This window comes from Rattus rattus, chromosome 5 (assembly GCF_011064425.1).
Source record: "Rattus rattus isolate New Zealand chromosome 5, Rrattus_CSIRO_v1, whole genome shotgun sequence".
NCBI lineage: Eukaryota > Metazoa > Chordata > Mammalia > Rodentia > Muridae > Rattus > Rattus rattus.
In genome coordinates this window covers 8,051,060-8,071,358 of record NC_046158.1, presented here as the reverse complement: position 1 = coordinate 8,071,358, position 20,299 = coordinate 8,051,060, and the positions used below count along the sequence as shown (strand labels likewise).

The window sequence follows — 20,299 nt, the reverse complement described above, 5'->3', positions numbered from 1 at the left end:
CCCAGCTCACCACCTCTCTTCCCTAAAGGCAGGGAAACACAGCAGGAGCTTCCCCCTTTCTGTCTGTCAGTCAGTCTGTCTGTCTGTCTGTCTGTCCGTCTTCTCTTCTTTCCTTCTTTGCTTCCTCTTTCTTTCTTTTCCTTTTATTGACTTTCTTCCCGCTCTCTCCCTTTGTTGTTTATTTATTTATTTCAGACAGGGTCTCAAACAGCCGAGAAAGCTCAAACTCGCTGTATTGTTGAGAGCAACACGAAATTCCTGACCCTCCTGCCTCCACCTCCCATGCTGAGCTCAAACTTAGGGCACAAGCTGAGTGGGCACAGCACCAACCGAGCCTCACCGCCCCTTGCCCTTTCTCTCCCTTTAAAAACAGAACACGTAATCGCCCTTCCCTGGATTCCTCTCCAAAACACTTTTTGTTATAAAAACCATGGAAACCCCAGAAGAAAATAGCAAAAAGGATATAAAAAAAATTCACAGTAAAGTTAACACCGACTGGGATCTGTGACTCCCTCCGTAGATGGCTCTTAGGGCAGAGAATCAGGCTCAGTGCAGCTCTGCTGAACACCAAGTGTGACATCATCCCAAGTGACTTTCCCCTGTGTGCCCCAGAGCCTTAGAGATGCTGGGATAGTAGGTCTCTGAGGATCCTGTCTTTCCTGCACCCCTGGTCTCCTGGGCCCTTGTCTTCAACCTCGGGTATCTACTCTCACTCTGAGGTTCAGTGATTTTACTCTTGGGCGAGTGTAAGCTCGTCAGCAAAGGTCATGACATCCAACAAGTGCTGGGCTGGACAGCCTAGTGGCTTTGCTTAATAGAAAGTGAGTCCAACTGTTACCTGAGAACTTGGGGCAGAAGGAGGGGTGGCATGGGAAAGAATGGTGACGTGTCTTCAATGTTCTGTGCTCCTAAAGCTTCTCCTCATGTGTCCTGAAGCATTGGAACCTTCTAGAGAACAGGATTGTTTTTCTCCAGAACTTGCCCAAACGCTGGACTACAGCAACTCTGAGCTCCCCCATTGGTTGGATGTCCGTGACAGGGTCCTCAGCTTGGGCTTACCTAGGGGTTCTCAGCTGTGTCTGCTAGTGTCACAGCAGTTGTCAGGGTCCCCGGGAACCTTGAGGCCTCTTTCCCCCTCCCAGCTCTTGTCTTTGGGTAAAGTGGTTGGAAGTCTTTTTCTCCTGTTCCTCCGTTTCCCGCGCTCTGGCCCACTGTGCCCCTGATAACACTTGGAAGGCGCTATCGAGCCAGGAGTGTCCTCCCACCCAGCCCACTGCCAGGCTCCCTGCTGACAGTTGGCAGCCGGCAGAGGCTGATAAACTTATCAGGCCAAACCTGAGCATGGCTAGGTCAGAACGTGTCCTGCCTCAGATTTCCCTCCAGTTGCCTTTCTGCACTCCCAGTCCCCAAGAAGCACAGGGCCAGCCTGGCTGGCCCCTGGCAGGGCCCAACCCCAGCTAGATCTATGGGGGCCATTGGGATGGCATCTTCCCAGAACTAATATTGTGTATCCTGGGAAGTGTAACTGTCCACTATCCAGACCTCAGTTCCTAAAGGCCCTGCTCTACCTAGGAAATCCTGTCCCAGTTGTCACGGATCCAGGTCCTTGTGGACCTAAATTTACTTGGGACAACTAGGTTTCAGCCCCAAATGACAGGACCTAGCATTTGCTATCCAAAATTGCTAAGGCAAAAAGAAACTTGTCCCCAAGGAGCCATCATGTACTCACGAAACAGGAGCCTGAGAGGCTGGCAGTTTAAAGGGAAGGGGTTGGGGGAGGCAAACCTCAAATTAATATAAACCTCAAATATAAAACTCAAGTTATATTTGAGCTGTGGGAGTCTTTTTTTAATACCAACGATAGTGTTATCATTCATGCCTGTTGCAGAAAAAAAGTGCACAGCATACACGCACGCACACACGCACATGCACACGCACACCCTCTCGCAGTTCACAGTGGCCCCTGTGAACAGCCCTGCGTGCTCCCCCCTTCCATGTATGCTTGTAACGGACAGAACAATATCATAAAGAATATGCTGTTTTTTTTTTTTTTTTTTGGTTTTTTTTTTCAGAGATGGGGACCGAACCCAGGGCCTTGCGCTTCCTAGGCAAGCGCTCTACCACTGAGCTAAATCCCCAACCCCAGAATATGCTGTTTTATTCAAAAAACTTTATCTATGTGGTGTGTGGTGCTTTGTCTGTCTGTCTGTCTGTCTGTGCATTACCTGTTTACCTAGTGCTCTCTGAGGCCCTGGGACTAGGGTTATAGATGATTGTAAGCCAGCCAGTGGGTGCTGAGAATTGGGCCTGAGTTCTCTGGACTAGCAAACAGCCAGTGTTCTTTTTTTTTTTTTTTTCTTTTTCTTTTTTTTTTTTTCTTTTTTTTTTTTTTTTTCTTTCGGGGCTGGGGATTGAACCCAGGACCTTGCGCTTCCTAGGCAAGCGCTCTACCACTGAGCCAAATCCCCAACCCCTCAGCCAGTGTTCTTAACCGTCGAACGATCTACCCAATTCTGTGTATTGATTGTGTGCTGGTTCTTGGCCTGAAGTGTGCACAAGCACCTTGCAGAGGTCAGAGACATCAGATTCCCTGGTGGTGGAGTTCCAAGGGATTGTGAGCTGCTCAAAATGGATTCTGGGACCCAAATTTAGGTCTGCTTCAAAAGAAGGACTCGCTGTGAACTGCTGAGCCAACTTTAAAAATCTGTACTGACTTTTAAACTACCTCTCCACTTGAAATAGCTTCCTTTGTGAATGTCTTAGCTCTGCAAAGGTGTTTTCTCTTCCGTTTCTCAGGCGTATGCGTACCTTAAGTCCAAGTACTCTGATAAGCACCAGGGGAGCTTGTTTGCCCTCTCTTGCCAGGCCCAGAAGCCTGGCCTAACAACGCCTTGGTGTACCATTTTCAGGTTTGCCTTGTAAACTCTTCAACAGGCCTTGGGAATCAGTGGAGAATCCATTTTGGAGTCACCATGGACGCACGTCTCGTATAAAATGACCTAGTATTGATTTGGGGCTCTTTTGTTGGTTTGTTCATTTATTTTTGAGATCAAGATCTTCCATACTGGAGGCTGACTTTGAGCCTTCTATGTAGCTTGAGCGTCTGATCTTCTGGCCTCTTCCTCATGAGAGCTGGGATCAGAGGCACTCACTGCAGCCCAATACTTGGAAGCAGCCTACACACAGCACCCCCTTTCCTCTCATGTTTTAAATCATGGCCCTGTGGCTTTATACCAGCTAACATGATGGAAATGATCGTTATGTTGTTCAGGAATGACGAGAAAGAGTGGGTAAAGGGGGCAGAGAGACGGCTCCACGGGGAAAAGCACTGGCTGCTTTAGCAGAGGACCCAGGTTCACATCCCAGCATCCACAGGGACAGCTCACAACCATCTGTAGTTCAAGTCCCAGTTGATCCAGTGCCATCTGTCTGGCTTCTGCAGGCACCTGCACATAAAATCATGAGTGCACGTACACATAAAATAAAAACAAGGGACTCTTTAAAAAACAACCAAAAACCCTTATAAGAAAAGGCTTGGGTATGGTTAGTTCAGACTCTTTCTCCCCCATAAAGTTCCTCTCCTCGGTTGGCAGGCTCAGGTTGGGAGTGCCAGACAAACAGATCTCTGCTGCTTTGAAGACCGCTGTGCCCTTATGCGCTGGTGCTTCTGCTCAGCCTTATAGACAACCCTTCAGACCAGTTCTTAAAAAGCACACTATACAGACCGGCCACCAGCCATGTGGCCAGCTGGTTCTCATGGCCCCTGAGAGTGCCTTTTTCTTTTTTATAGACAGGATGCACACCCACGACCCATCCCCCGGAAGTGGAGTAAGGGTCAAGGGTTGATCACGGTTTGAAAACGTTCTGAGGCCCCTGAGATAGCACGTGAGACTGAGTGGACTTGTGGAAGAGAAAGGAGAACTCCCGCAGAGGAGACACCATGGACGTGAGGAGAAGACCTGCTGCTCTCCTGGAGTGCTTGGGGCAGAGATGGTTCTCCGATATCCTGTCCCTGCCTCCTGCCTCTCCTTTGTCCTGGAACGCTTTCTACTCCCCAAGGGCCATGGTGGTGCTTACCTACCTCAGTCACCCTCCAAAGCACAGCTCCCTGTTTCTGTCTTCCCTGTCTTCAGACCCACAGACAAGGATCCGTTGTTGCATTTGAACCCAGAGGGTCAAGATTCTTCCTTATCCTCAGCTCTTCCCGTCTGGAACTCCGCCCAGTCACCTGAGAGGACTTATGGGGTGTGTAGGGCATTGACAGGATTGAGCGAAGGGTTGTCAAATCTGGGGACTGAGGTCACCCATGAAAGTGGGGTCACTAAGAGCAGCAAGAGCTAGGGCTCAACTGAATGATAGGATGGGCACACCTGGGCTTTAGGGGCCCTTCAGGGCTGTTTCAGTCTTAAAGGTAGCGTGGACTCTCACTTCTCCGCTCTCAAATGTCCAACATCTGGCCTTGCCTCCTGACCTCCACCCATCAACCTCCTCTTCTCTGACAGCACGCTCTAGCTGGGGGTACAGAGGGGCAGTATGGAGCCAACTCAGCCACTCACAGTCTCCAGCTGACCTAGGGAACATTTCCATCTTTATCAGTGATTTACCTGGCAGCCATGGGCCAGGCTTCACCCATATTCAAAAGGAGCACAGAGCCCAGTGCTGGGGCTGCAGTGCCAAGCAGTCAACCAAGGAGAGATTTTATATGACAGTCCACTTCCTGATGTGGCCAATTTGTTTCAATATTAAAATGTTGTTTTTTAAAAAAAATATTTCTTTTTATGCGTGTGTGTGTTGTGTGTGTGTGTGTGTGTGTGTGTGTGTGTGTGTGTATGTACACATGAGTGCTGGTGGTGCGCCTGGAAGCCATAGGCTGGATTTCCCTGAAGCCGGACTTACAGGCAGTTGTGAGCTGCCTGATGTGGGTGCTGGGAGTCACACTTGGGTCCTCTGCAAGAGAAGCAGCTCTTAAGCATCGAGCCATTTCTGCAGCCTTCGAGCATCTGTTTGGCTCTTCTCCCGTGAGTAGCTGACTGATGCCCTGTCTTGGCTCACCAGCACCACCCGGTATAGGTTCCCCCCTCCATACCTCCCCTGCCCTCCACAGAAGAGTTAGGGATGGCAGCCTTCTTACAACCCCCCCATCCTCCCAACGCACTCTGTAGCTCCTGAGTCTGCAGCTGGAGGATTAAAACTTTGAAAGCTGGATTCTGATAGGGTTCCTAAATATCTGTCCCTGTGACCTTGAGTGAGGGCCTCCCTGTCTGATCTGTAACAATTGGAAGGGGACAGGTGATTTCCACAGGGCTGGGTGGTGTCTCTTAGTTCATACAGTGATAGAGGTGGTGGAAATTTCTGGCCAGGTAGGAAGCTAGGAAGGGTCTTTAACAAATTCCAATAGATGGGTGGGGTCCACCACACCCACTGACTCTGCTTTCTTTGATGTACGGTGTCCTGACAGAGACAAAGACTGTAGCTAGCTGTGTTCCCACTGGACAAAACTATCACAGGCCAGTCTGTAAGGTACCTCCAGGCTTCCTCAGCCCCTGGGCTGCTGTCTGTGTGAAACCCATCCTACAGAATTCCACTTATCTCTGGGTGCAGAGCCACTCCAGCCCAGCCTAGGCCATAAAGCCTTCGCAGCCTGCGCCCTGGTCCCTGCTCCCTTGGTCTGTGATGTGAAATGGAGAGCCAGCCTACTCCCTTCTCTGAGGCCTCTGTGGTCCTTTCCCCTTCTGCATTGGGGGTACCCAGTGGATAAACAAACTGACTGTGCCTGGCTTCACCCACCCTCCACCTCAGCCAACATGGAGGATGTGTCTACCTGTTTCCCTTCTCTGCTCAGCTTTCTCCTGGCCCCACCCTGCCCCACTGCAGAAGTGGCGAAACCCTGATATTGTCTTGGTTTTGTTTAGCAAACAAAATACATGCAAATCAAGTGTGCACAAGAGTGTGCACATAATGCATGTAGGTTCAGACTAATCACTACCTTCACACTTTATCTTCTTACCTGAGAGGTGCAGAATTTCACACACACACACACACACACACACACACACACACACACACAGAGAAACATATTCACACACACTCACACACACAGAGACACAGACACACACAGAGACACAAACACACACACTTACACACATACACACTGACACACACACTTACACACAGACACACACGTACTCACAGACACAGAGAGACACAGACATACACAGACACACATAGACTCACACACATTCATACACACTCACATGTATACACATACACATACACACACTCACGCACAGACACACATAGACACAATACTCACACACACTCACACACACTCACACACACACAGACACACACACAGAGACACAAACACGCACACAGACATGCACACACATACACATACACACAGACACACACAGAGACACAGACACACACACAGACACACACAGAGACACAGACACACACACACAGACACTCACACACTCATAAACACACACTCACACTCACAGACATAGATACAGACATGCACACACATATGGAAACACACACACACACATACACACATGAGACAAATACACACCACATGGGGTTAAATTGTGTTTTGTAAAGAAGCCATTTGAAGACAATGGAATTCTTTGGGTTTTAGTATTAGGAATTGACCCAAGCCTGCACACATTCCAGGCAAGCACTGTACCATTACTATAGCCAAGCCCATGGAATTTCTTTTCTGAATACCTTCTCATCTCCAGGAAGCTGGGCTCTGTGAACCTCAGTTGTCTCATCTGTAAAATGGGACAATGTGCCTTGTGGAGGGTTGTATGGACTGGAGAAAATGTATGTAAACACTCATGTCTATGCCTTTCACCAAGGCCAAAACTGTCTACAGAGGACTGTAAGCAGCTCCTGGATCATGGACATGGGATACAAATAGCTTAGTGTCAGAAGAGAGAACCTCTGGCTTCATGGAGGAGGTGGCACTGGCATGCCCTTGTTGGTGGGGCAGGACTTTAAAGAAGAATACTGAGGGCTTGCTGTGTGCACTGCTTTCCATGGGTAATCTCACAGAATCCTGCCAATATCCCCACCAGGACGGGACTGCTGTGATTACAGTGTAGCTCAATGAAGCTGAACTCCAGAGAGGTTCAGAGCCCCACGTGAAGTCACACAGCGAGTCAGCCTCAACTTAACCACTTCTGCCACACCCACAAGGCAACACTAATGAAGTCTGGGATCCCTTCGAGCTGCAGCTGGAGCCTGACAACTGCCCGCAGCAGCTCTAGGCCTGTCCTCCTGAACACCTGTCATGGTTCTTCTCTGCTAGCTCCTTGTCAAGGCCCTCAAGTCCTCAGGCAGTCCTGGTGCCTAGTAGGCCCTTTACAAACAGGGTCACACGCAAACAAATTCATCTTTATTATTGACATCGACGGGCGGGCAGGCTTCCTGCTTTCACAGCCTGGTGGCTCACCCGTGGAGCCACTCCCAGTGGGCAGATGAATGTGGTCAGAGGTGAGGGACAGCCAGTACATCTAGCCAAAGCAGAGGGGTGCCAGACCTATAGGGCAGGGGACAACTCTGACTGGCAGGCAGAAAGAGAATCCCTAAAAATTCATTCACCAGTCGCAGAGAAGCAAGCAAGAGGGCTTCTTGGAGCCTGGCTCTTGCCTGTTTTTGCCATCTCTGCCCACGGAGTTTTGTTGCTTCTTTCTATGCTCTGGCAGCGGCAGTGACCAGAGCACATCTGTGACTGCTTCAGTTCCGAAAGGCCGGAGTTGACTCCTACACCCGCTGCAGTCAGAGAAGAGGCATGGCTTGGTGGAGGTCACCCAGTCTCGAAGGAAGCAGAGAGGCTCGTGGGCGGGGCTGCTTCCAGGTGGCCTGAGGATCCGGACTGGAATCATGAGACTGGCCTTCAGGCGAGACATACCGGGGCAGGCTGGCCAGTAGTCTCACTTGAGGTTATGTTGGCTCTCACGGTGACGTCGCAGGTCCACCTTGCGCTGGAAGCCCTTGGTGCACAGCTCACAGCTGAAGGGCTTGAAGCCTGTGTGCTTGCGGCTGTGGGTGATGAGGTTGGAGCTTTGACTGAAGGCTTTTCCACACACCTGGCACTTGTGAGGCTTCTCACCTGGGGGAGGGACAGACAGCAGGGTAGGGGCAGGTGGCAGTGCTAGGCCTGCAGCCACCGCCCTGCACACACTCATTCTATATTGTGCTTCTTTTATGGCCATCCTTAGGAAGTGGGGGAAATAGTCAAGTGTGGTGTCCATGCCTCTGAACCCAGCACTCGGGAGGCAGAGGCAGACTGATCCCTGAGTTCGAGGCCAGCCTGGTCTACAGAGTGAATTTCAGGACAGCTGGGGCTACACAGAAATCTTGTCCCCAAAAATACAAAAAAAAAAAAAAAAAAAAAAAAACAAAAAAAAAAAAAAAAAAAAAAAAAAAAAACCAACAACAACAAAAACCAACCCAAATATCCCCAAACCAAACCAAACCAACACAACAATGACAACAACAACAACACACACACACACAAAAAAAAAAAAAAGAAAGAAAGAGAGAGAGAAAGGAAGAAAGAAAATGTGTAGAGGCAGAGATTGCAAGTTTGAGGTTGAGGTTAGCCTTAGCTACATATTACCTTCAAGGCTAGCCTCGGTTACATGAGAATTTGTCTCAATAAGCAAGAAAGCAAACAAGCAAAATGCCCTTCTGATGGTCAACACCGTCCACTTGATGGGACTTAAGGTCACCCAAGAGACACACTGCTGGGAATGTCACTGAGGGATTTTCTGGATTGGGCTAACTGAAGGCTCACCCTAAATATGGCTGACACCTTCCGAAAGCCATGTGACCAGCTGCCTCGTGCTCCTACCACTGAGCCATCTTGCCATGATGGACTTCATCTCAAACTGTGAGGTACAATAACCCTTTTTCTTAAGCCGCCTTTGTCAGGCATCTATGTCACAATGATATGTCAGGTAACTGGTACGGTCTTTCTCTGGATTTCTCCATTTCTCAGCCTGTCCAAGCTGGCACAGGCCCTTCTTGATTCTCAATAGATCACTATGGCTGTGCAAGGGCTGACCCAAAGAAGCACTCTGTCCAGTGGACAGAGTGAACGGCAGGGTGAATGAATCCCCATGCTGGCCTCTTTCTGCCCTCAGGCCCTTGCTGGCTGGGCTTCTTGCCAGTGTTTCTTTATAGCGAGTGATTGCCCAGTCCTACAGACCCTCCTCAGGGGGACCTCTGTAAATGGTGGGCTGCCTAGAAACCAGGCAGGAGATCATACGGCCTTTCCTCAGGCTCAGCGTGGGCGCTCACTCACCTGTGTGGATGTAGGTGTGTTTCTTCATGTCCGACTTCTGGTGGAAGCGTTTCCCACAGAACTGGCAGGGGTAGGGCCGAGTGTCCGAATGGATGAGCAGGTGGGTGGACAGGGTGGATGAGCGCTTGAAGGCTTTGCCACACATCCGGCACTCGAAGCTACGCTCCTGCCGGGGGAAACGAGGCCTTGGGGGGTCAGGTGCAGGTGGGGCCTCGAGGCCCGGGACAGCCAAGCTGGGCGCGGGACTGGACCTGGCTGGGACACCCTGAGAAAGAGGACACTCCGTTGGGGTGGCCTCAAGAACAGGGGTCCAGAGGAGCAGGAAGAACCCCACCCCTATCCCTGATTCCTCAGCATGGCCTGAGGCTTGGGGTCTGACTTGCTTCCTATGAGATGTTTTCCCTGTGCCTCTCTCAGTATGTTACCCAAAATCAGCCTCAGGGTGTTTGTTGACTGACTGATGAAACAGCTAATGGAAGTTTTTCAGGGATTCACCGGGAACACAGAGTGAGTTCCTCTTAGCTGGTGACATGCTGCCTCAATTTAGTTAGGACAAGCTCTTGTGTAGTCCAGCTTGGCCATGAACAACTTATTATTGTAGGTAATGATAACCTTGAGCTTCTGACCCTCCTGCCTGCACCTCCTGAGTGCTGTTATAGGCACAGGCCATTCCGGGTTCATCTGGTGTTAGGGCTCGAACCAAGGACTTCACTTACGCCAGGCAAGCACGCTACCAACTGAGACCCGCCCCCACCAGCCCAGCAGCCACATGCTTTGGGGGCAGCCATTTCTGGTGTTGGTTTCTTCATCTCTTGCACTGGGGCAGTTCCAGCCATGTCCTGGCTGGGCTGTGAGAGGCTGGGAAGTAGAGGACAGAGCCAGCTCCCGCCTGTTGCTGAGGGAGGGAAGCGCCTAGGGTCACATCCCGCCACCTTTCCCACCTCCCCGGGTGTTGGTAACCCACTTCTATCTGGCCTGTGACCTTTCTCAAAGCAGGCAGAGTGCTGCTTAGATACCTGATCCGCTTTGGAAAGGAATGGGTCCCCACAGACAGCGATCAGGGGTGAGATATGCATTTAAATTGAACTCTAAAACTAAGAATTGAGGATGGCTGCGGGGCTACCCAGAGCATAGATGGTTTCCTCATAGACACACTCCAGCTCCCACCGCTAAAACCCCAGTTCCTTCCAACTAGATGTGAAGCCATTCAAACCAATCAGAGACCCGGTATGTTAGGAGACACAGACCCAGGGAGGCAAGGAGAGAGTCCACTCCCTGCCCCAACCCGCCTGTGTCCCCTTCAGCCTTTGTCAGTTGCTCACCTGGGAATGCACGTGCGTGTGCTGCTCTAAACTCACAGCGTGGCCAAAGGTTTTGCCACAGATGTCACAGGCAAAGGGCCGGGTTCCGCTGTGAGAGCGGCGGACATGCACTTCTAGCCCATGAGGGGTGGAGAACACCTGAGGCAGAGCAAAGAGTCAGGTCCCCAGAAGGAGGAGGGCAGGTCTGTGGTTATCCTGGCCGTGGGCCTAGCTCAGAGCAGGATGGAGCTGGAGAAGGGGCACCTCATTGGTGGCTCTGCTGTTCTGCTGCATATCCCAGGGAGTCTCTTACCTCTCTGTGGCAGTTTTCCTGTCTATAAAATGGGGGCTGCGGAGGGGGCCAGAAGGTCCCTCCATGCCCATCTGGAGGCTGAATGACCTGATAACATGAGAGAGTGCTCTCATATTGCACACGGGGCCCTAGCACTGCGTAAAACCAGGAAAACCCAGTTGTGGTGGTGCATACTTGCAATCCTAACACTTAGGAGGTGAAGGGAGAAGGATTAAGAATTCAAGGGGTTGGGGATTTAGCTCAGTGGTAGAGCGCTTGCCTAGAAATCGCAAGGCTCTGGGTTCGGGTCCCCAGCTCTGAAAAAAAAAAAAAAAAAAAAAAGAATTCAAGATCATCCTTGGCTGTAAAAAGAGCTCAGGTCCAGCCTGAGCTACACGAGACCTTGTCTCAAAAAAATAAGAATGCCGGAGCTAGCTAGAACCACATAGATGCTGTTGCTGATATCTCCTTGTGGGCTGGGGCAGGTGTCTCAACCTCTCTCTATCCCCCAAGATCTTATTCATGTCAAGCAAAGGTAAGACAGTCAGGGCATGGTCTGAATCCAACATGGCCTCAAGATTGTAAGCACAGGGACAATCCAACCATGAATAATAGCAGGGCCCAGCGTCCTAGAGAGAAGGGGTGCTGAGCAGGGCGCACATGCCACCCATGCCCATTGCTTACCTTGTTACACTTGACACAGTGGTAAGTGTCTATGCCCGGAGAATAACGGAGGCTGAAGTCCAAGGGGGACTCGGCGCTGGGCACGAGCGGGCTGCCGTACAGCCTCACGGAGCGCTCCAGGAAAGCTGACTGCATGGTGGAGGGGGTCTGTTGGTAGCTGTGTCTGTAGGAGGAGGCCAGCGTATCCCAAGAGAAGCTGGGCTTATAGAAAGGGGGCGACTCGGAGAGTGGCGATTCCCCATCCTGGGGTTGGGATGTCACGTGAGGCCCCTCTGTACAAAGACATGTGCGGATGACTTATTTTAAGGATTCGCCTTCAGCTCTCTAATGTATGTTGTACCTGTGTGTGCACCATGTGCATGAGGGTACCCTTAGAGGCTAGAAGAGGGTGCTGGATTCCACAGATGGAGCCACGGGCAACTGTAAGCTGCCTTGTGATGCTCAGGTCTTGGAAGATCAGTGAATATTCCTAACTGCCACCAGTAGATTCTTTGTGTCTCTGTCTCCTCTCTCTCTGTCTCTCTCTCTCTCTCCTTCCTTCTTTCCTTCCTTCTTTTCTTCCCTTCCTCTCTTTCTTTCTTATTCTTTCTAAACAGAGTCTTTCTACATGGCTTTGGCTGTTCTAGAACTCTCTGTGTGCCCTGGTGGTCTATCTCCCCTGGTGACCTCCTGTTGAGGATTCCAATGTGCAGCCTGACTGTGTACCATTGGTGAGTCTTCACTGCAGTTTCAGCTCCATCCCCCGGGGGACCACCAGGCCACTGCCCTGTGGACCTTGCAGCTGCTTCACACACACTCACACACACACACACACACACACACACACACACACACACACACACACACACACACAGAACTCCTCATGCTAGTCTGGACGTGCCCAGCAGAAGCTGAGAGTCCACATGGCGTCTAGCAACTGATGCTCCCCAACCTCATGACCCTAAGAAGGGCTACCACAGAGCCCGCCACTTTCCTCTCTGGCACCTGGAGGAGACAGAGGAGACCCTGGCGGGGTACCTGGGGCTGAGGCCATCTTGGGAAGGCTCTGGTTCAGCAGCATCTCCTGCTTCTGTTTGACTGCGTTCCAGTCCAAGGTCTGGCTTGGAAGCAGTGTGCTGAGAACAGGGCTGCCACTCTGGGTATGTTCCTTTGCCACTGTGAGGAGACAAGACCCAAGAGTCACCACCATCAGTTCTGGAATGCCTGCGGAGAGCAAGGGGCACCATATTTCCAGGGAGAGGGGACCCAGGGACACCAGCCTGCTGCTGCTCACACCTCTGCTGGGACAGGGAGAGGTGTGAGAACCCAGAGCACCCTGACTTCAGACCTCAGTCAGAGCCATAATTCCTCCCCGGCTCCAAATCCGATGCTCCCAGAACTCCACAGGCCAGAGGAGACGAGTGTTTATTTCATTCATTCACATATGCACTTAGTCATTCATTCACTCAGCGACAGCTAAGAGACGCAGGAGAGATGCCATAGCATCATCGAGACAGTGCCGAGTAGGCGTGGGGTGGGCCATAGCCCAAGCGCAGACTCACCAGGAATTACGGCAGGAGGCCAGACCAGGTCATCGCCCTGTGCTCGGGGCTGGTGGTAGGTGTGCGCCTTCTTACTCTTCACTAGAAAGGACCGTGGCATTTTTTCAGAGTGTGCTCCGCACCTGTGGGGGATGGGAGGGAATGGGAGTGGCTAAGATCGACAAGTATCATTCCTTTGGAACAATGACACGCTATCCCATGCTGGTTTGTAGAACATTCCCCAAAGGTTTACATCCACCTGGCACCTGTGAATATCACATCAAGTTAGGACGTGCCCGAAGATCGGCCTTGCTCCCCAAATGACCAGTGCCCCTGGGTGGGCTGGGCGCGGAGAGACCTGCTTGTGCATTAGAAGCAGGGAATAGAGACATGCCTCTAAGATTCAGGACGCTAAGGGCTGCTTCCCGTTATCAAAAGCTCAGAGAGATCCATGAACTGATTTTTCTAGGAACCTCCAGAAGGAACCAAACATACTGACATCTTGACTTTGACCGTGTGCCCCTCCCCCCAGAATGACGAATTAGTCACAGGCAGAGTATACTCATCCTTAGAAACTTGAGTCAGCCTGGACTGTGTTGGGAAAGAGAAAGGAGGACAGATAGACCTGGAACCCCTGAAGCAGGCACATGCGGACCCCAGTTAGTTGTACTTGAGGGGCTGGGGTGCCGCTCAGTCGGTGGAGTGCTACGTGCTACATCCCCAGCACTGCAGAAAACCAGTTACGGTGGCACAATTTTATAACCCCAGCTCCTGGGAAGTGGGGGCAGGGGATGCAACAGTTCAAAGTCATCCTCAGCAAGATATGAGTTCAGGGCCAGCCTGGGCTATCTGAAACCCATCCCCAGACAACAAATTTAAAAAGTTGTTCTTGAGAACCAGACTGACACGCTTACGAGACTACACATTCTGAGCTTAGATTTTTAGATTAAAAGCTCATGGAGAAGCCAGGTGTGGTGGTGCATGCCTTTAGTCCCAGCACTCGGGAGGCAGAGGCAGGTGGATCTCCCTGAGTTCAGGGTCAGTCTGGTCTATAGAGCATGTTCCAGGCCAACCAGGACAAGTATAGTGAGACTCTGTCTCAACAAAGCAAAACAAACAACAAAATACCCACCCCCGCCCAAAGAAGCTCCTGAGCGGAGTTCCTCAACTTGCCCGTTGTTCAATCTGGGCAGACTCCTCACTTCTCCGGGCCAGTTTCCTTTACTTTAAGGTGTGCTGTGCTATCCAGCCTGGAATGCTGGCGAGCAACCCAGGTTCTCACTGCCCATGCGTAGCAGGGGTTGAGGGGGTGGGGCAGTGCTTAAAGGTGCTTGAGGCTAGTGAGGCAAGTAGAGACTTAATTGAAGCCGGTATTGCCCTGCAGGTGGGAGCCTAAGCCTGCAGCCGGCTCTCCAGAAATGGTGGGGATTTCTGTCTGTTAATCGTGGAAAGAAGCCTGAGGAGACCCATCCACTTCATCTGGTGGTTCAGTTTCCTTGTGGATGGACACAGAGAGGTGAATGTCCGTCAACTCCAGTGGTGGACATCATCATTTAACTTCTTAGTCAGGGACTGGGAGAGAACTGGAGGTCCGAATGAGCCAAAGGATCCGCCCAGTTCACAAGGCGGGAACCATGCTGACCTCCCTAGATGTCTCCTGCCGAGTCCTCTAAGACGGCATGTGGTTGCTCTCCCACTAGTGACTCCTATCCTAGTGTCCCAGTCTGTGCAGTGTTCTCATGGTCCTGGGAGACAGAGAGGCCCCTTGGTGTCCTTTATCCTCCCCATACTCCAGACTGTTCAGGCCAAAGCTCAGACTCCTCCCAGCCCCACCCAGGACCAGCCACTCACCGAAGGCTGCATCTATGATACGCCCAGCAAAGGCGGGAAAAAGGATTTGGCTGCCTCTGAACAACAGTGAAGGCTAGGTGATAAGACCTTAGCTCAGACCAGGATGGAGGCAAGATTAGGAAAGACAGCTTGGAGTTTACTTAGCCTTGTGGCAAGGGTGCTTGAGTCACCTCTGTCCCAGGGGGTGAACCAAAACCAGGCAGGAGAGGCCTTACGTCCACTTGCCCTATGGCCCAGAGGCCTGCTGGGGAGTATCGGTGGTTGGGGCTCTTTGCAGTGTAGACAGGTCCAGCACTTCTTGCTGTGAGGCCTATATTTAGATCACTAAGGAGGGGGCCTGATTCAATGTCAGTCATTGTGGGGAACATGTAAGGTGCATGGTAGACACCTAGGCTGAGCTATCACACGGCCTCTCCACAGGCTGAGGAAGAGCTGAAGGGGCCAGCAGGGAGGCTAGGCTCAATCCAGCAGGTGCCCTCTTAGGATGAACCAGAGAACTGCCATAAGTTCAATGCCCTCCGTTCTCTGAACTCTAAAATGAAGGATGGGACTTGGCCTCTTGGATCTCTTCCACTGACAGATTCTTAGTTCTCTACACAAAGGATTGGAAGGGCCTCTGCTCATCCTGGTACACACAGCGGCCACGGGCCACGACCTTATCTTCCAGGGCCAGCCTTCCTCCCCTGCCCCCTCCCTTCCTGGCCTTCTCCCTCCCACCCCAGTCCCCAAATCTCCCCAACCTTTCATTTGAGGGACTTAATCCTGAGCAAGGGGAAGGAGAGTGCATGCATATGTCTAGGCCCAGGACCTCCATACTCACAGCACTGGGACAAAGGTTATTTGTTCAGTGTGGTCCATGTGCCACAGGCTATTCCAGGCCTTTCATGTCAGGTCCTCACTGAGACAGTCACTACGCAGTACATCAAGGAGGAAAACAAGCCATGGTGGCTGCTGTACTCGTGCATTGAGTACAGGGAAGTAGGAAGTGTCCTCGGGTTGCAGGTGGGGATCTCAAGGCTTAGAGAGGATGCTGACTCAGAGGTCAGGACAGAGCCAGGCCCAGGGCTACTGTCCTGCTTGGATTTGATTCCTGACCCACCTCTCTAACCCCCACCACACCGATCTCTGCTCCTCACAGTAGCCACTGGTGTAGATCATAGTATCAAAAGAAAGTGGGAGCTAGGAACAAGGGGTCTTTTCCCCCTGATCCCCAAAGATTCCACACAGGGTCCTAACAGCGTCATGTGGAAAGTAGAAAAGAACAGATTTCCTTAAAGGCAGTTTTGCCCGTGGTCCAGTTAAAGACGACGCTAGGTCACTGACCCAAACCCAGAGCAGCACAGGATCAGCACCTCCTATATTCATAAGCACTTACTGAATGCATTATGCTTACAACAGGAAGAAAGAGGTCCTGGGTTTCTGGCTTCCTCCCATTGGGTTGCCTTAGCTCTATCCTTGCCCTTCTAGGGCAGGATAGCTGACACTTCGTCAGACCCCCAAGCCTACAGTAGCCAACTGTACCCAGAGAATTTCCTTTTGGTCTTTGTTAGCTGAGTTGAGAGAGAGAGAGAGAGAGAGAGAGAGAGAGAGAGAGAGAGAGAGAGAAAGAGGAAAGAAAGAGGAACCATTACCTGTAATGTAGTTAATTAGCAACCACTCGGTTTTGATTCACATGGACCATTCTGAGAAAGAGCTCAGGCAGAGATTGTGAAAGACACTGGGATTTCTTCATAAACAGAGAGTGATGGTATCTGGCCGCCGGAAAGAGGCCCCTTGTCAGCATCCTTTATAAACCTTCCATCCTGGGGCTGCCTGGAGGACTGTAGCATCCTGTACTCCCAGGTTGTGAGCATAGTGGGCTCGCCAGGTTTTCCTGACTCCAGGCATCTTGTGCAGCCCCCGGGGGATGAGTCTGATTCTGTGACCGCGTGCACCGCTAACCTGGGTTTGGTTTTCCTATCTCTCGGAGGAGACGGTTGGGCTGAGAGATTTCTAAACTTCCCCTTTACTCTAAAATCCCGTGTACAATCTGCTGACCTTCAGCTGGGGACTGACCTACCTTGCCTGAGACACTGGCCAGTTAGGTTCCCTTTTCAGGAGGGTTGGGCAAGACTGGGTTGATTCTCAGGGTCAGCTTCAGGGGACCCTTTGGACTTCCTTATGTGTAAGGACAAAAGGGAGGGAGGTAACAAACAAGCTGCAGAGTCACATCACGGAGACACAGCCAGGAGCCTGGGTGACCTTAGGGGGCCTCAAGTCAGTGGCCCGCATGTGCGAGGCCCAGGGTCTAATCCCCAGCACCACCAATAAGCACATAAAGTCAACAATGACCTCTGGTGTACACCAAAGCACAGAGAAGCACAGAGTTCAGAGACTCTGACCATCGACATCCACAGCAACACCATCCTCAAGAGCTGAGAGGTGCAGAAGTCGGCCGAGGCAGGATGGATAAGCAAAGGGAGAGCCAGGCCAAAGCACGCAATAGGATTCAGACTTCCAATGGAAGGAAATTCCAGCATACGTGGCATGATGAACCCCTCAAACATGGGGAGCAAGATAAGCTAGCGACAGAAGGCCAAATATCTAGTTGTGCAAAATAGGCAAACTCACAGACTGGAGTAGATTTGAGGTTAGCGGGGCTGGGGCAGAGGAACAGAATTGGTCAATAGGTGTGGCGTCTGAGTTTCACAAATGGACACGGCCTTGGGGATCAGTGGTGACCATGGTTGAACAAGATGAATCTACTCAATCGCTAATGGACAGCTCTTATGATGAGCTCGGCATATGGGGCAAGCATCTGGAGTCCTGGATGCTTGGGAAGAAGTCAGGAGGATTGCTTGAGCCCATGAGTTCTGGGCCAGCCTGGTCAAACAGAGGAGAAAGTGGGTCAGTGAGCTATCTTAATGAGCGGAACACTTGTCACACAGGCCTGATGACTTGTATTGTCCTGAGAACCCACAGGGCAGAAGGAAAATGGACTCCAAAAGTTGTTCTCTGACCTCCACGTGTCTTCCATGGCATGTGCGCCCTGCATCTCTCTTACACACACACAAACAAACAACAGCACTTTTTGTAGTTCTTCTGAGGCGGAGTATCTCTAAGGGACGCTAGCTATTCTGGAGCTCTCCGTGCAGACCAGGCTAGCCTCAAACGCACAGAGCTCCACCTGTCTCTGTCTCCCAAGTGCTGAGGCTCTAGGCGTGCATCTCCAGGCCTAGTTAATGATAGAGTAATCTTAAGTTAAAAACAGAAAGGAGAGATTAAAAAATAATGAAGTGAAAGAAGAAAGGAGCTGGAGATGCAGCTCAAGACACAGTGCTAGGGGGTGGGAGCGGAAATTAAGGGTCTTTTTAAAAACTACATAGTGGGGGTTGGGGATTTAGCTCAGTGGTAGAGCGCTTGCCTAGCAAGCGCAAGGCCCTGGGTTCAGTCCCCAGCTCTGAAAAAAAAGAAAAAAAAAAAAAGCTACATAGTGTAAAAGGAGAGAAGAAAGGAGTTGGGGACCTGGGAGTGTACGTCTGTGGTAGACTCTGAATCCCATGCCCACACACAAGAACACCACACAACTCAAAAGCAAAAAATGGCCAATTTCATGGACATATTTTACCTTGATGGAAACAAAACAAACAAAACATTGTCTGCACTTGTCTATACCAAGAGCAGAGCACCCTCACCCCCACCCCGCCGTGGCTGGGATTGCCACCAGAAAGGAACCAACGCAAACACCTTCAAACGTAGGAGCCTCCTGCTATTTCTGCCTGGGAGCGTGCTTTGGGTCCCAGTGAAGGGAGACCTTGAGCGATCTGCTCCCCAGAACCTCTAGGGGGGACCTGCATCCACCTTTTCTGAGGTGCCAGGAATGGCGATTACCACTGGGGTGATTCCATCAGTCAGACCGAAATCATCCAGAACTGCCTGACTCTCCCAAACTTTCTACAGGTTGACCCCCTAAATCAAAACGTTACCTCTCTCCTGGTGGAGGACTTTGCAGGACTTGGAGGAGCACAGGTGGGTAGGCTCAGCTCTACCAGCACCCAGGCTGCTGGACCCCACAGCCAGAGGTCCCTTGACTTTCCCCACAGTAGTCTCACAAAGATGCTGGCTTTCTCAGGACTCACACAGACCACAGCATCTGTGGGCATTGCTTCGATGAGCCCTGGTTTCTAAGAAACCCACGACTCAAACTCACCTTTTCCTCTAGGTAAAAAGAGCCAAGAACCCCTGGCACTGTCTCCCCTCCATAATCCTGTGCTTCCCAGAGGCTGGTCCGCCTCACCTTGTCACTTCCCTTCAGTGAATTCCTTAGGAGAGGGTGTCTGACTCCCCGGTGCTTCCAGGAACTTTTGAGGTTGTCAGAGACACCAATTCCTTCTGAGTTCCTGGCAGAGGGCAGTTCTGGTTCAGGGAGACACCGATTTGGGTCCCTCTGGTGCCCCTAGAAAAGTGCCGTGTGTGTGTGTGTGTGTGTGTGTGTGTGTGTGTGTGTGTGTGTGTGTGTGTGTGAAAGAGAGAAAGGAGGAGGGAGGAGGGAGGAGGGGGGGAGGAGAGAGGAGAGAGAGAGAGAGAGAGAGAGAGAGAGAGAGAGAGAGAGAGAGAGAGAGAGAGAGAGAGAGAGAGAGAGAGAGGATTGTATCTGGGTGAAAATGAAGCGTAACCGTCTACAAAATTCACAGGAGGGAAAGCGCGATTCCTGCGCTATCCTGGGGCATCTCAGTCTGGCCCGTGTTCCTTCCTCCTTTCCTCCCCTGGTGATGAGCACTGCGTCCAGAAGAGAGACTATCACAGTATTCTTCCTTTCACCATAAAGGGAAGCAGACACCCTCCCTGCCTTGGGAACCAGGACAGAAACTCTTCAGCGGAGCCCAGCCGGCACCGGTCTGGCGGCACTCACCGTCAGGGAGCTGTCCCTCTCCTGAGTTCTGCCCGAGTCCTGAGAGCCGAGAACCTCCACGCTGACTGCTCTCAGCTCTGTCAACTTTATGAGTCTCTGCACAAACAGACACTTCTCCTTTTCGTTTCTGTGTTTTCCCCCCTCTTCTGTTCCCCTCCCTGATTTTCAATCTGATTATTTGTGTCAAAATCTGGCGGCTGCAGCGTCAGCCAATGACCAGGGCGCCCGAGTGCAGCCACATTTGCTTATCAAAACTTCACAGAAGCTTCTAACCCACTGGAATTTTCTCCAGAAACTTTGAGTAGCATTTGGGTGAAAAGGAGTAGTTAACTTATTAAAATTTAAAATTTAAAAGTCAAGCGTTTACTTATAGTCCCTTGACTTCGGGGGGCTGTGGGAAGGAGCTGGCCCTTGCTTCCTTTCCTCCTTCCTTCTTTCCCTTCC

At 51.3% G+C, this 20,299-nt stretch overlaps 1 protein-coding gene across 2 annotated transcripts; it reads right to left on the bottom strand.

Annotated features, from left to right (window-relative positions):
* Positions 1-7,380: 7,380 nt before the first annotated feature.
* Positions 7,381-19,965, bottom strand: Gfi1b (growth factor independent 1B transcriptional repressor). 2 transcript variants are annotated; one of them, XM_032901856.1, is made up of 7 exons: positions 19,856-19,965; positions 13,135-13,256; positions 12,611-12,748; positions 11,594-11,865; positions 10,639-10,776; positions 9,317-9,482; positions 7,381-8,119 (listed from the first exon to the last, which is right to left on the bottom strand). In XM_032901856.1, exons 2-7 carry the CDS (start codon positions 13,232-13,234, stop codon positions 7,941-7,943), a joined length of 993 nt encoding a protein of 330 aa, XP_032757747.1. In that variant the 5' UTR covers positions 13,235-13,256; positions 19,856-19,965; the 3' UTR covers positions 7,381-7,940. The 2 variants fall into 2 exon arrangements, with proteins under 2 accessions (XP_032757747.1, XP_032757745.1); XM_032901854.1 differs by having other exon boundaries at positions 7,384-8,119; positions 9,317-9,581; positions 19,856-19,939.
* Positions 19,966-20,299: the final 334 nt, after the last annotated feature.